This window comes from Rhea americana, unplaced genomic scaffold, assembly GCF_003343005.1.
Source record: "Rhea americana isolate MKP2758 unplaced genomic scaffold, rheAme1 scaffold_438, whole genome shotgun sequence".
In the NCBI taxonomy this organism is placed as follows: Eukaryota; Metazoa; Chordata; class Aves; order Rheiformes; family Rheidae; genus Rhea; species Rhea americana.
The window spans coordinates 178252-194934 of record NW_028186577.1 but is presented as its reverse complement, the minus strand read 5'-3'; the positions used below and the strand labels follow the sequence as shown (position 1 = coordinate 194934).

The 16683-nt window shown below is 46.5% G+C and overlaps 1 protein-coding gene across 1 annotated transcript in view; it reads right to left on the bottom strand.

The window, feature by feature from the left end:
- CPNE2 (copine 2) overlaps positions 1-16683 on the bottom strand; it is an 89507-nt gene that overhangs the window by 36344 nt on the left and 36480 nt on the right. The window contains exons 4-6 of the mRNA XM_085315729.1: positions 13522-13596; positions 8576-8647; positions 2104-2187 (exon numbers count right to left, since the gene is read on the bottom strand). Coding sequence (XP_085171855.1) covers positions 2104-2187; positions 8576-8647; positions 13522-13596 — 231 coding nt within the window. The remainder of the gene's footprint in view (positions 1-2103; positions 2188-8575; positions 8648-13521; positions 13597-16683) is intronic.

Sequence of the window (16683 nt, the reverse complement as noted above, 5' to 3'; positions counted from 1 at the left end):
TTACAACAGAAATAAAGAGCGTGAATGATACGTGAATGGGAACGTGTGCGGGAAAGTGCCAGAAAAAACAACAGAACTGGGRCTAAAATGGTGGCCTATATCAATAACGAAGGACATTGCTCCCAGCAGGAAAATTGTTAAGTTGTGTTGCCTGTGTCAAGGACAGATCTGTGCTCCAATAAGACCACAGCGTGGACAACTCGTCCATGGAAAAGCTGCACTCTGACTACAGGAGGATGGCAACAGGATTATTGCCCATCACATGCGCCGGTCCTCCTCCTGCTAGCCCAACAAGAAGGCAGGCTGTGGCCACAGAGATATCTACATCCCAAACACATATCTCAGACAAAGAAAAGCAGACAACAGGCAGCAACTTCTAGAAGCTGTAGAGGCAGGAGCAAGCAAGAGTCTGAAGATAAGGACAATCCCCATAGCACCTGGAGACTCCTAAAGGACAGGAAAGATCTGTCCAAAACCTAGGTCATCATCACCAATCAAGAAAAATCCAAGAGACGTGATGAGGACTCAGCTGGTGTCTTTTCTCCTGTGTGCCACATACAAGTGATCCTGACTGGACCATTTGGTACACACATCTTGGTGCTTATGGGCACGTGCAAGTGACTGAAATCTTTGACAGAATGACTAGTAGCGGGAAAAACCAGCTCACTTATTAACAAAGTTGCTAAGTATCACCTTTCCCCTTCTGCAGGAGTTCACCTTGTGTTTTGTTGCAATAATTTCCTACAGTGGGACCCTGGGATCCTTAATCAAGCCTTGGGGGGAAAGAAAAAGAGGGGTGTGAAATGCAGTGTGATTGGACACTCTTGCACTTACTAGCCTGCCTTTAAAAAAGCAGAGCGCCGAGGGTCGTCCCGTCTCTCGCAGCAAAGCTGGAAGGGAAAGCAGGAGTGCCATAGCACGTGCCCCTGCAGCAGATTGCCAGCAGCACGCCTGGCTCAGCTTTGCCACGGCCTGTCGCCTGGGAAGCCTCCGAGCACCTTCTGCTTCACGCTGGCCTGCACTTTCACCTTCCTCCTCGRGGTCCAGACCTTCACCGCCTGCTTTGGAAATGCTCAGCCTGCTCCTCTCGCCCCTCCGCATTGCAGCTCTCTCCACAGCGCGAATCGCGAGGACGGCAACTGCCCCATCGGTGAGCTGGGAAGGCACTTGAGGTGCCGGTGGCCTAGAGCACTGCAGCTTCTCTTCTGGAACGTTCCCTGCCTGCACTGTATTTTCCTTCATAGTATTGTTAGCTTTAGCAACTTAAGAACGTAAACAGAAGGGAGCTCGGAGCAAAATATTGCAACAAATGTGAACAGGGGGTGGAGAAGGTTTTGCTGCCCATGACCACACACATCTGGACCAAAGCACAAACCTAGCTTCCTCCTTGGCTAGGGCTCCAGCACCATTAAACATAAGGCCCAGATGCTCATGTARTAGAAGCTGGAGATATCTGTGCAGCCTCCTCAAGACAGCAAAGACCTGACAATGCTTCTTCTAACCTCTTGCCCACTGCCATTCCACCTGCGCCACCTCCTGCCTGCACTYACCTCCTCTCCCAACTTTGGTTCTCCTGGGTCATGGCTCTTCCTGCTGCTCCCTCACATGGGGGAAGAGTAATCCGGGCCACAGCTAGCACTGAGGCTGAGCCAGGATYGATGGTTTGCCTCCCCTCCCACCACCCCTTTGACTCACGCCTAAGTGGCCTCACAACCAAGAGAGTGTCTGGGACACCTGGATTGCATGAAATAAATACAGACCCAAACTAAATATAACAAAATAAATACAAATCCAAATTGCATCTAGGTTGAAGGAGTCAAGTAATGAGGTTAAGAGACTACTGCCTTCTCTGCTTAGAGGATACAGTAGTGAATACCATAAAAAGAGACTTATAGCTCTTTTAAAAAAATCTAGCCTCAATAAGTCTTCATTTGCCTGAGTCCAGTAGCCTCAGCATGATAGGGCAAGCAGCAATGTGCTTTCAAAATCCCTGATTGCCATCCACCTGTTATCAGTGATCAACAAGATAATGACATCAAAAGACAAAAAAAGCTAATTTAACATCAGTGGTATTTCAGTAACTACAGTCAGAGTACCACTCACCTCTGTTCTGTGGACCAGCATCCATTTTCCATCATCACCTGGCTTATAGAACTCTAAGAAGGGGTCTGACTTTCCAAACAGGTCCTGGGGAAGAACARAAGTATGGGTTACACAGTGATTTTCAAGCAACTGGTTCACGGTCAAGCAACAGCTGAGCCAAGCAAGACGTTCCCTCCCTTTTCCTGTAAGTCTATCAATGGATGGACATTGGACCAGACTGAAGGTGGACAAGAGCCCAACTGACCACAGGCCTTACTGAACATCCCACAGTCAACCGGGCAAGACTAGTGGGTAGGTTATTGCCAAGCAGAGCACATACAAATGTGAGGTGTAGTCTGCCATAGATCTCAGAGAAGATCTCAAGGTGCCTCAGCTCTGGCCTGACTCTGCTCGCACGAGAATCACAGTCATCCATCAATAGCAGGTATGGAAACACCACAGGGCAAGCCACCAAGCTCACCTCTGCATTTACCAGAGATGTAGGAACTCTTGTGTAGTTCCCAGCTTGCACTGGGAAGTCAGATTGATAAAAGACAGCTTTAAAATCAGTCAAAAAGCGTGTCTCCAGGCCAACTGAAAGAATGATCTTAAAATCCCACCTATGGTTACACRAGTGCAGATCTGTGTTACAATCGGATCTTTATGCAGATGCTATCATTGAACAAAGAAACAGCCACACACGTACCACTCGCCGGCCAACCCACCAAAAGAYGAAGTAGTGCCAGCAGGACCCAGCCCACTTTGGTGTCCTCCCGTTGAGCCACCGTCAATAAAAAAGGCTGCTTCACAAATCTCCCTTTCCTTGAGATAGGTATAATTTAATTCTTCCGTCATGCTTTTCATTCACCGAGTACAGAAGAAAGCAATGGTGTTATTTCACTATCAAGTCGCTGAGCAAAGCAGCCAGTTATCAGCAGTGACATTCAGGAGATAAAGCACCCCTGTGTTCCTCCTCTGATACCCAGGCTAACGATGCAGCTTGCAGCACCGTGATACTGCACTGCTTGCCGATGTCATCGGTCCTGGGACCGGCTGAACGTGACACTTTTTAAAAATCAACAGGGACAGGGCTCTACCTGCAGAAAAAGCTCAAAATCTTATAGGAGCAACTGAGCTAGGATCCTGGGAATGCCGGAGAGCACACCAAGCAGGGCGACACTGTGGAAACCTTTATGAACTCTCGCAGCCAAGAAATAGCCTGCGACACAATGCTGTGCACACGATCCTGCACGGTGCCCGAGTATCAGGAGCACTCGGGAGAGCACAGCGCTGCCAGGATGGAGCCATGCCAGGTTGTGTGATCCCGTCTCAGGGAGAGGGGAAGGTGGGGTGATCTCTTGAGACACCATCTCCATCCCTAGCGTGCTGTGATTGCTGGGATGCCAATTCCCACAGACGTTTAAGATCCAGTCATGCAAATCTTGCTGTTCCCACCACGTTCCCCAGTTTGGCTTTTATGCAGCAGGTGACTTGGCACCCTGGGCGTAYGCCCGCAGGATTGCACTCCCAAGAGCCCAGCGCCCAGCAGGCAAAAGATGCTACAGAAAACAGCCCAGCTGGGAGCTTGGGTTTAGAAAAACATCCTATGCTTAAAAGAAGAAAAAAAAATATGAAGCACACAAGTGTCTTGGAGGAAAAAAAAAAAACTCCTACACACAGCAATAAAGCAGGAGCAGAGCAAATCTTTAAGGCATAAGCTGCATTAGTGTTGACAGAGATCATACAACACCCTCCAAGATATGCAGACTTCAGTCAGCATGTGTTTGCCTTTCCCGCCAGCGCCTTATTAAACAGGCCCCTGGTAAAGGGCTGTTTTTCTCCTGGTTTATGAGAAACAGGCAGACACAAATCCCTCCTTACTATCTGCAGGCAGTCTACGTTGGGACACTTGCTCCCCTTGCAGAGTCGCCTGTTAGCAGGCAAAGATCTCGGTCCAGCTTTGGGCRGTAGGTCCAAAGCCAGGAAAGCAGGACAGAGAGCAGCAGAGGCTGGATCACCATCAGAAAGAAACTCTGGTATTTCTAAGCGGAATCTCATTTCCATTCAGAAAAACTAAGAAGTGGTTGAAAGCAAACCAAAGCCAAAATATTTGAAATTATCTCATATTTAATAAGAGCTCAAGCCTTTTCAGCTGGGTTTTCTCCCACAGCTGAAGTGGAGATAGCTGCCTGAATCCTATGAACAGCCAGAGGAATTTTCTACTGGTTTGAACAGGGACTCTCTGGGCTTCCAGGAGACATGCTGGGACACAGAGGCAGACTCCTAGCTGTGGGTAAGAAGCACGGAAGCCCTGGGATCCCTCCTCCATAGACAACCCAAGAGGCAAGGGCTATTAAGGACACAGGTCCTTGCAACCACCCAGTAGAAAACCAACTAACATTTCTATCCAAATCCTACCCATTTCCAAAGCCAGCTGGAAAAGTAAATCACTGCAAAGCATTTGGGCTTGGAGAAGCCATAACCTGCTTTGGTCAAAATTCAGAGTCACCTCTGATGWCTGCTTTTATTTTAYTTTACTTTATTTACAGCCAGTCAGTAGAGAAGAGCAGGCCATAAAAGCTGGCAGAGAGGTTCTCTGTGGTGAGGTGATTCTATTTTTCTCCTACCATTTTTCACACATTTGTGGGAAAGAAAAACAGGACATTCTTTTTASAGGGCAAATGGTTATGGCATAGTTCTGATCCTGCTTACCTGGAGCCTGAACTCACTGCTTTAAAGCTTTACTGTTAAATTAAAGAACTAGCAATGTGTACCTAATTCCCAAGGATCCTGACCCTGCCTGCACTCATTTAACTTGCATCCCACCATGGTTTCCTTATCCAGCGAGAGTTGGTCAAGGCATTGGTCCAGATGACAGAAGAAATCTTTGAAAGATGTTTGATGTGATACTATGCACAGTGGAGCGGTCCAGTTTGCAAGCCCGCTCAGCCTTGCCCCATTCAAAGCAGGATAGAAGATGCCTCCAAGCCACAGGATTGTGGACTGCTATTTTAAAATGTCAGACACTAACACCTCACCCACACAGGCMCGGCAGGAGACACAAACTGAGCAACGAAAAGGCCTCAGCAGACCAGACCGATCTGCAAACTGGTTCAAACGTCTCATTCATCCAAGCTGGGTCTTGCCACATCACAGATAAGGGATGCCACTTCCACAAGATGCAGTGCCACAATATAGAGCTTTCAGCACCAATTCTCTCTACCTGCCTGTGTCGAAGCACCCCACCCGCGCACTGTTCTCCTGCTGCCCCCACAGCTGGGTTGTACAAATGTTTGTAGGGCTATGTTTATCAGGGCTGATCCTGGCTAAAAATACATTTTTTTCCCTGTAGGCTACATTTTTCTTTAAAAAGCTCTACAAAGAGATGACCTGTCAGGAGGGACAAAATCCTCAGGCTGCCTCTGCTGCCAATACCTTTCCCCCAGTGAAGCCTTGCCATTTAAATCAAGGTAGTGAGCAGCATGTGGAGAAACAACAGACATGATGTGGAGGAAGAATCTGCTCTTTGCTGGAGGAAGGTCCCAGCATCGGGGTGGTCACTGGGAAAGAGCTGCCTGGGGCTGAGCACGGCTCCAGGCAGTGTTTGCAGCACAGCTGCCAGGGAGGGAAAGGTCTAACCATGCTACCGAGAGAGGAAACTGGCCAAATTTGACTTATCCACAAAGCTTTCTATTGAGACGGTTTTAGAGTTAGAAGAAAAGCTGAGAATTCACAGCTGGAACACACACCCTCAGACATTCACACCTTCGTGCCCCACACAGCTGGACAGGGGGAACGTGCAAACGCATACATACACACGCACACACATCATGGTACGCAGCCCTGGGTGGCAGCTCAGTGGGTTGAAAGGTCCTCACCAAGCTGGGGTCCTGAGGCAGATGGGTGCCCACGGCCTCGGCTCAGCACGCGCAACAAGAGGATCCCATGGCCCCCCATGATGTCCCATAGGATCTTATCCAGGAGACTCAAAGATGATGCTTGAGTCTCCCGGSAGGCCATAGCCTTGCCCCCTCCTTCTATGGGCTGTGTTGGGTTGGAGGTGGTTATCTCCCAGGTCACAACCAGGCGCCTCATCCCTTACCTGGTTTTTACCTAGCTGCTCTTGTTATCTTCCATCAATGACCAATAACTGCCCATGAGTGAGTTGTTTATAGCCCAACCAACTCGTTTCAGCCTGTCATCTATTTTCAAGGCTCCTGCTATTAGCCCACACTTGTACCCTACATTGTAAAAAAAAAACATGCTTGGTATTGAGTTCTTACAAATTCAGACCAATTCAGACTGATAACAAGCCTAAAGGCCAGGAAGGGTTCTTGTACAGCTAGYATAGGACAAAGTTAGCGTGACGCCAGTGGCAGGTGCTAGCAGGCACAATACTGCATTTAATGGTCACCAGATAATGCTGCAATTTTTCCTGCAACACACTCCCGYGCTTGAAGGCAGCACAGCTTCTAAGGGTCTGTGCTCTGTGCAGGATTTTGGTAATGAACGTATTACTCTCATCACTGGCTCCRGGTGGGAAAGGCCAGCAGGAACAGTAAAGAAAACTGAATCTACTGCAGTAGACACAGCCTGCAAAGAGGTTTAAAACTACGATAACGATGATAAGACAAGCACCTGATCTGGGACACTCGTGGAAATTGAGTGCTTCTGCTGAGAAGAGAGTTTCTGAAAAGTGGGGATTCCAGGTCATGGAGAATTTCAAGATTTCTTTTAAGAAAATTGAGTTCAATCCAATTTCCTTTTACATGCTCAAGGATAATTTAAAATGTACGTCTTTCACTTTGAAATGACATCGGCATCTTTTGCCCATTACCAAGACTGAGCACCGCAGCGCTGTTCTGCGTTACGGGAATCTGCAAAGAAACCCAGTTAGCTGTTGGTAATGGCAGGTGGTCACCGAGGCGAAGCCTGAAGCTACAGAGGAAAGAGCTTTCTGCTGACATCTATTGAATAACACTATTCTTTCTAGGTCTCCCTGAAGTTCATCAGAGTCCCTATGTCAGTGTAACTGCATATCTATATCACAAAAAGCCTGCCTAAGATGTTGCAGGTAGACTTTGAATTATTGTATCTTGATTTTGGGTCTGAAGGTCCACAGACCCATAGTATGATGCCCTAGGTGAGCAATATCACAAGATTTCAGCTTTGCATAACCAGGCAGAGGAACCTGATCACAAATCAGGTTAGAAAGGTAACTCTTGCCCATAGAGCAAGGGGTGCCACCAACTAACTTGCCATTATAACAAATGCACATATACCTGAGGTACCAGTGCTGTAGGGTCAGCCCCAGGTCCTTAGCACTGCTCTTCAAAATGGCCATTGCTGTAAGAGGACCCTAAAGCACAAAGAATAGTACCCGGCCGGCCATGGTATCTCATCTCTTGCTTGGCAAGACAGCAGAGGCATTTTCTTGGAGCACCAGAAGAAAATTGTTGCATTAGGGATTTTCACTGATACACAAAAAATTCACTCTCAGGTCTTAGAGGAAGCCACTAGTTCAAGGACATCATCCAGTCCATTTGGAAAAATTGAGTTATTTGGGGATTATGTCACAGGGGCATTTAGCACTTTTCACTACAGAGTACAAGACCTGGTAAAGTGGGAGGGACAGGAAACAACAGTCACCTACGGTTGAGAAAAATCCTTGAATAAACTTTGTATCCATCTCTTTTGGACAATGGGATGGGACAACCCAAAATTTCTGTCCCCCAAAATACCCTTCTGCCTGGATGTTTGCTTTACTRTGGTTTGAAAGCTGAGGGCCATCCTGTCAATAACGCAAGCTCCAGAGAGACTAGGAAGGGGAAAAAAAAAATCCCATGGATTGCTTAGCAACAGAGCTGGTTTAAGAAGAATAGCTCTGGTTGCTTGGTAAATAAGGTCAGACTGTTTTGTTCAGAAAGTCTTACGGTTTCCTGTGTATCACGCACAAAGCAAAATCCATGTGTTATCTACTTCCACAAGGTCAAAGCTTCTTCCTTGGGAAAAGATAGGCCCTCCTTTTTGAAACATGAAATAACATTTATTCAATTYAGAGATGGGCTAGAGGCAACAAGCAGGCAGCACTTTTGAAATGCTGCTGAAATGCTGATTTGATTSGCAGGGTCTCAAAACTGTCAGTTCAGTCCAAATTTTCCAAAAAATAGGCACCAAAATAACAAACGTGGCTCAAAACACTGGACTTGAAGACATGACAGTGCACAGATCTGGTGTGACACATGATCTTTCCGACTCCATGMGCATTATGAAGAAAGCACTGCGGGGACAGCAGAGAAACAGAAGCACAAATTTACCCAGCAGTCAGGGGCATAGGCAGGACTTGAATCCAGAGCTCCAGTCCCAGCCTAACGCCTTCTCCAGTAGGGCTGTTTTCAGCCACTTCTATGCCCACAAGCAAAGATTTCTTTAGATCTCATATCCTATAAAGAAAAGATGTTTAACAGCATCTTGTAGATGTAATACCGCTTACCTTTTTATCCAGTTTTCTGCCAGCCATGCTCAGAGTAATCACTCTGTTATCCGAGAGCTCTTGGGCAGCTATCTGAAAGACAAGGAAAAGTTGTATTTGTTTTCAGCCTGAAAAGTAAATGAACACTAAGGCAAAAACCAGAGAATTCAGAACCTGAGGACAAATGCTCTGGAGATACCGCCCTAACTTCTGCAGAGCCTATTTCCAAGCGAGTATATTTGAACAACAGTATTTCACTTCTGAGCAGTGAAACTCATTTTACCTTTGCCAACCAATGGGTAATTTGGGACCAAAGCCTACTCCCCAGCAGCTCCCTGCAAGGAAAAAAAAAAAAAAAAAAAAAAAGAAAAGGAGAAAAAGCTCCAGTTTCCTTTGCATTATCACTGTCATTTATCCCACAAGGAGATAGTTTATACGTCAGCTTTAAAAGGAAACCAAACAGGCACCTGCACTGCTGCTGACCTCGCAGCCAGAGCCCTGGAGACACCAACCAACCTAGGAGAGCCTCATCCATGGGACTGGGTCCAGAGAAGTCCATTCACTTGCAGGGCTGGAAGTCAACAGTTACGACGAAGCCTCTCAAGCACACATCACAGCTCTTTCCCGTCGGAAAGGAGCCTCTCTCAACTGGCTGGCATGCAAAAGGATTCAAGATCCAACAGCAAAGCCTGAGCCCATCTCACCCTGCCTCCTCTGTGTGAGGGCTCCCATGTGTCCCTGCTGGGCTCCGGGACATTGCGAAGTCACCAAGGACAGAGCCGAGAGGGAGAAAGAGCTGTGCAAAACCTTGCCAACAAGCTGTGCCACCTCTTCCCCTATTTACCAGGCTAGGAAAGAAAAAAAAAAAAAAAAGAAAAAAAGAAAAGCTTCACGTGGGGGAAATTCAGGCTGCACTGATCGCACTGATGGCTTCGGCATGCATCACCCAAAGGTGCAGCCCCATGGCTGACAACCCAGCCCTTGCTCCTGGCCAGCTGCAGCAGGCACAAGCGCAGCCCAGCTTATTTCAATTTAAGAGACATTTTGCRCATGCACTTCAAAATGGCTTTGACTGCCAAGCACCAGTGGGTCGGTTTTGTCTGGAACATGGTCTAACGAGTCTCTTGGTATTTTAAGAAAGGGAATGTTTATAACTAAAAAAAAAAAAAAAAAATTATTCATTTCTGATAGCAGCAATTTTCTGAATCATTTATATTTTGTCCTTAAGGCTGTGTCCTGCCCAGACATCTGTTCCCTGTCACTCTGCTCCTTGCCCTTTCCTCTGCCGTAACGCAGTCCAGCACAGAATTCCGCAGCGGACCCTCTTCCTCAGCACCCCCAGCCCCAGGGCAGCTATGGATAGAAAGGGAAGGAGACAGCAGCAGGACGCCCTGAAGCACAGAGTGGACATTTTTCCCCTTATTATTGCATTAGCTTCCCAAGCATTGCCTTGTGCTGGATCACACAAGGAGGCTGCTTTTTTTTTTTTTTTTTTTTTAACTATATACACACAGTACAGTAATTACAGCTAGGCCTTTATAAAACTCGGTGAAATCAAGGGGACAATTTTCCTCAGAATGAGCAATCAGAGGATTATTTGCACGTATGAAAACCAATGAGTTTGCAGCGTTAATTGGGCCGAGTTGCAGCCTCTGAATCTGCCTGGGCAGCTGGGCTAGGGAACGAGTCACAGCTCCTGCACAGCTATCAGAGCAAAGCATTTTAACCAAAGACAGGTCCCTTTAGTCCACTTAACAAGTAAATACAACCCCTCGCTGCCCAGATGTTCACTTCTAACTGGAGCAACAAGTGCTTTGCGTTGAACTTATTCCAAGGGGCAGGCTAGAGCTTTGAGAAGCTAAACAGGACCCAGAAACGAGTCCAAATACTAACCTGAGGGTTCAGAAAGGTTGGTTAAAAACCTTTGGTTTAACATGCTTGTAGGTAGTGGGGAACAGGAGGTATTCTGTGCAGTTATTGAAGACGGCRCGTGCTGTGCAGTCATATCCCAGGTGGAGGATCTGCTCGCTACAAGCAAAACCGATGTTTCTCTCTCCTCCATATATATTTATGAATCATTGTAGATAAAGTCAGAATAAATCCCCTACTGGCAAATAGTGCAGGTAACTCTCTGCATCATGAGAGGGACTGGCAGTGTTAGGACCTCCACAGAAACCCTAATCTAAGGAACAAGAGGAGGTTCATTTCCCAGGCTGACTCCAGCACAGACAGAGCTGGTCACGGCACATGATCTGAGTGTAAACCTGAGTCCCGAGGGACCGCAGAGGACTGACCCTCTTCCCATCCTTAAAAGAGATAAAAAAGAAATCCCAACCACAGCACGCAGCTGGCATCATGATGTCTGCTGCGGGAAACAGGGCTGGACACACTCTCCACTCRCTGTCTTTAGGTTGCTTGTGCTCACAAGCTTCCCAGTGGGCTCAGGGACACTGTTGGTGTGAGATCTTCCACTTCAGCCAAACACGCAATGTGGAGATGCTCCCTTGTGCTACGAGCATAATAAACTCCAGGGGGAGACCCTGTGCAGGGCTCTGTTTGCCCCAAGGACCATAAACTTGGATATCTTTAAGGATATTTTTTTTCAAATATGTGGATTGTTCCCTATTTACTTTAAAACAAGCCATTGTACCAGTCTTCTCCTGCACCCAGTCCTTTGTGGGCCTGGACCACATGTGGTCACTGGAAACAGTGCCAGGAACAGAAGCTGTAGGGAAGCAGATCCAAGAGAACTTTTCTTTGCAAGTGTTCACAGGGAGGTTTGACCCATGTGTCAACTCATTTGGGTCCCTTTCTGGTCCATTTTCAAAACGCCTTTGATTGACCCGACGGTTTGTGAGCTGCAGAGCTCCCCCATCTTCATAGATGGGAGCACTGAAAACCTACCCGCCTTCCACCAGCATCAGTACCTGAGCCAAGGCAGAAATTTGCCCTGGTCACGCTCCTCACAAGAACATACTCAGCCTCGCATCCCTACATTTGAGGGTTCACTGRGCAGATGCATGCTGACCACAAGCTTGCAGATGCAAGCCTGACCACAATGAAGCCCTTTCCAAAGCAGTGAGAAATTCCTTTTCAGCTGCTGAAGAGGGTGGAAAGGGGAGGGGGGGAAGGGAGGAGATGGAAGGCCTCCATTAGGCAATGAATTAACCCTAGCCCTATTTCCATAATGAAGTCAACTTCAAGGATGCTCTAGTGGAGCTAAAAGCACCATGCAGTGTCCAAAGCCTCGTCACAGAACCCACCAGTATTACCAGTATCTGGGACTAACGAGACGCTTGTACCACACGCAGGTCCTGGTACTATTTTCACATGGCCAGCACAGCCAATAATAACCCACAAACCACTTCAACCGGTAGAGGTACGTCTTTTATTCAAGTGACAGAAATTGAGGCTTTTCCTGTTAAAAGATCTCAGGATTGATTGACAAATACAGGATTGTTTCATACCAATAGAGACATGCTTTGGGATTTCCTCATCTATTTAAGCTTCGGGACCCTCTCTTGATTCCATCAATCCGGTCAATGCACCTCTACTGCACTCATCACCATGACATTTGTGTGCTGCAGTTAAGAAAATGGATACTTGGGAAAAGTTGAAGGGAACGTGGKTTAGGAAGGTAGCGTTTGGCTCCAAAATCCACATTTTGTATGCATAGATATTTTCAGAGTTCAAAGCAAAAGATTCCTTCTCCGTTGCTGCTTATAGCCCCAAACTCATAGTCCTAACACAGGGGTTCACCATGAGCCAACGCTGTGCCCAACCGCAAGGGAAAGGGGCTCCCAGCACACGTGAGCTGGCCACAGTCTATTTTCATCACCCAGTCTGATTAAGCGGAGGAGCAAAAAAACCTCAAATCAGAAAATTACAAAAATAGGAGAAAATGAACTAGACATCTTAAACTCTTTGATCTTAATGGCATATTAGTGACCGATTAGAAGTTCTTTAAAACATGCARCTTGGGAAACTGACTGGAAACTTTYAGCCTGGTCCAGGTCTTCCCACCCAAGTGTCTGACAGGGTGGGTAGAGCCCAGGACTCAGGAAGACACACAGCATCAGGTACCGCTTGTGAACTTTGTTGCTGCTTCTGTTTTTGGATTTAAAGGTTAATTGCAGCAATTAAGAGAGAAAAGCTGACTGTAGCTTTGCCATCTCTGTAGCACACAGCAATGGAGATGCTCTTGCAACAACCGCACCCTGGTCTTTTAAACTGCTTTTAAACCCTTCTAAGGCTTTTTAGATCCAACTGCGGTTTAACCCCTTGTGGGCCATCTCAAGTAACACAGCGGAAGGAAAAGCCTTTTCTCTCACATCTTTGCTGCCCAGCTATGAGTCTAACAAAGCACCTAACTAGCGCAGAAAAGAGATCCAAGAGGCTGGGAGAAGGGAAATGAGGCTAAATTTAGTCTTTTCATTTTTAAAAATATCCCTAAACAGATCAGCAGCGGGAATGCCACTGCCTGAAGGGGTCTGCATCAGGAGCAGAGGCTGTTGCTAAGAGACCTGTTGCTACCACATAACTCCCATCCTCTTACTACAAACAAAACCACTGACTATTAGCATCCTAAYCAGTCCTTTTACCTCCATCTACTCCAGGGAGGGCTGAACAGACACTTTATATCACAAGATAACAAACAACAACATACACGCATTTACTTCGTATTTCTCCAAATTTAGGTTTTCTTATTTTAGCGCTCAGAGATGGATATCAAGATCCAAGTCTCACAGTGCTGGACACCCAAAGGACATTGGGCAAGATGGTCCCTACTTGAAAAACCTCATCCTCCAAATAGACCAAGGTGGCAAGCAAATGGGAGGCAAAGAACCTGAAGTTAGTGACAAACTATATACCCTGGGCTCCTGGGCCCCACCTAAGTATCCTGCCTTGCCCCCAGTTTATTAACTGTATTTACACACTCAACATGCAACATAAATGAGTAACTGTACCGTTATCATCCCTTTCCCAGCTGGTTTGCCATTTCCCAGAAGGAGACTTCGCGTTATTTTCTTGCTGGAGACGATCTAGAGAAGCCAAAGAAAATAAAGTTTTGATTGTACAAGTGATCAAAAGCAGAGTCATAACCAACTGATCATTGCTCACGTTAGTTAATTCTGATGAAGCATTCCCACCAGCAGAAGATGGACATGGCAATCAAAACAGACCAAGGTAACGCTCTTACCACCACCACCAACCCCGGCACCTGAACAAAGCTCTTTTTGCTCATCGCGAGAACAAGTCCCAGGACACGGCTGCTCCGATGGYAGCACTCTCCGACACAGCTGAATCCTCGGGGGACAAGGCAGCTGTTAAACAGCATGCAGTGCCAATGAGCCAAAACGATCTGTGTAACATGCTGCCCCTAATTTGACTTGCAGAGCAGATCGGCACACAGTGTGGGTCCGTGGGATCTCACAGAGCCAGAGTTACCATGATTTGTTCCATGAAAAGTGACAAGCCAACYTTTTCTACCCCATTTTAAATACTCCCCTGGACCATAAAAGGAAATTCCTTTTTCTACTGCCGTGAGCACTRCACTAGCAACTTGTTTCCAGGCCATGTTTCCATGGCTGAATCCTGATACAAAGGGGATGCTCATCCCTCAAGGCCTCCCGAAACTGCTACCAAGTGAGGCACCAGGCCGAGCACCACCGTAAAGTGGTTTTCCCTCCGTCTTTTACCTCTGGCTCATAAGATGCAAGATGGGACCATCTAGGAGCTGAATAAAACCCCTTGCTCAGCGAGTTTCAGCTGTCTTTGAAGGTGGAGATCCTGCAAGCTTTTCCAAAGGAGGTGTAAATTCCTGTATAATAAACTGGAACCTGCTGAAACCTGCTGAAACACCTTCAAAACCTAAGGGCTATAGTTTAAGAACGTGTAGTCTCATTCATTCTTCTATCCCCACTCTCGGTCCTATGTTTTCAGCATCTATTAGCACCAGCCTAAGAAAGTAATAATAASTAATGAAATGGCTTAACTTCTTGCTCCTGCTGTCTGTGCATGAGACTGACCCAGCCACACTCAGGTTCCTCCCATTCCTCCCCAGCATTGCTTTTCTCCCTCTCTTTGCAATTWCAAGGCAAAGCTCTTCCTCATTGTGGCTAGCTGCACAGGAGTCCTGCWGTTACTCTGGGATCTTCGATCCAGTCATCCTGGAGCTTTTTCTCCAGGAAGGTAGTTCATATTATTTGGTGATTCCTATACATGTTTGTGCAATGTTGTGTACAGGGTGGGGAAATTTCCTCCTAACTCTGGCTAGCGGAAACCATTTAAACCCAGAAGCCTGCAGTTTGAGCTCTGTTAAATTTCACTTGGCCACAGAGGTCATTGCAGGCCCAAAAATGATGCAGCCACCCTTCCAAATCTCACTACAGATCTAATTAGCCGCAATATAATGACCTGACAGAGCTCTGACACAAACTCAGAATTGAAAAGATAGATGCTCATTTTGTGGTTCCTCAGAGCCAGGTTATTTCTACTCAAGTCTGCTTTCTTTCTCCTCCAATAACTGCTCATGCCTCAAAATCGGGCAAGTTTATGAAAATATCTCACCAGACAAAAAAACCAGATTGAAACATAGCTAGAAAACCCACAGCAGCCTGGCTGAACCCACAAGCCCAAGCCCTCCCTGTTTCACATCACTCCTCATTGGACACCCCAGCACACATGTCACCACTGCAGTCTGCTTCCTTCCATGGCCAAGCTGTGCTGCAAACCCAGGGCTTGCAGCACACCAGGGGGCTGTGCTCTCCACAGGGAGACAGGAGCAAAACTTTAGGCAGAACCTCTCCAGGAATGGCTCAACCTACAAGGTATAGAGTGAAGAGATACGTTCAAAGCTTAGAGGTTGCAATCTTTCATTAAGACTAGAGGAAAAGGGAAAAGCAGAACCAATCGCCCCATTTCAAGCTGGCATCCATTATGGACTAGACATCAATGAGAAGCTCTTGTATCACTGGCTTGGGTGTATGGGAACTTAAGCAAAATCTCCAAACTGGGTGCACGTGAAAAGTAAGTTCTCCTTTGCAGAGTGTGATGTTGCATGAGTTTACAAGAGTTAGAAGAGTTTAGAGCTATCTTTAATAAGGATTTTCTTCTCCCTTTTTTTTTTTTTTTTAAGAAACTGAATTATTATAAGACAGATGAGGAATGTGAGACCAGAGGCAGCCTCATGCTGTCAGTGAAGCTGAATAAATCCTCCTTTGCTGTCTGAATGAAAGAGTGCCACCGATCGGTCCTCATCCTTCTCTGTGCCGAAAGCCCGGCACACTCCAAGATGGGCACTTGCTTGAGTCATTACTTAGCGCTCCCAGAAACCCAGCTCATGTGAGATGTTATGTCTCAAACTTTGTCAACGTAAGTGCTCTTCTGACAAGTCAAGGACCTGAGCACCAGAACACAGTTGGCAATGGGAAGGTTATTCATCCCACTTCGGCATATGCAGAGCCACATAACAGTCTGTGTAATAACGTGATCACATTCACGAGCCTCCCTGAACAGCTTGTCCTGGCTGTCCACCACAACCCACCTATTATATTGTCTGCTTCCTCCTGGTCCCCAGCACAGAGCACAAAAGAGAGAATTTCTCCCAGTCTCTATGCTCATGCCAGGTACCACAGAAGCCCTGGRCAGCTGGATGCTGAAAAAGAATGGAAAAAATCCTACTCATTTCCTGCCTCTGAGTCAGAATAAGCTCAAAAGARAGAGAAGTTTAGAGAATTTAGCTGTCAAATCCTGACAGGGTCTGGGCTCTTGCAAAACAGAGACCTTCCAAAGACTTGCAGAAGCCACAAGAACAGAAGACACATTCCTGCACCTATATGCCAAGTAGGAGATATGATTTGCTATACAATTGCAAGATTATTCTGCGTGGACAAAGCAAGGCCTGTTTTCAATGCTTTGTTCTCAAAAAGAAGAAAGAACAGTTATTTTTATTACAGAAACTTTGCAAAGAAAATAAAAGAAAAGCATGTGTTTTATTGCATTCAGACAGATAACTGAGAAAAAAAAATTAGATTGAAACCATCCTAACTTAAAGCATCTGAAAGATTCCCAAGTGCAAACACAAGCTAGTCATTAGGACTCCTACTATAACCCATAGAAAGACACAA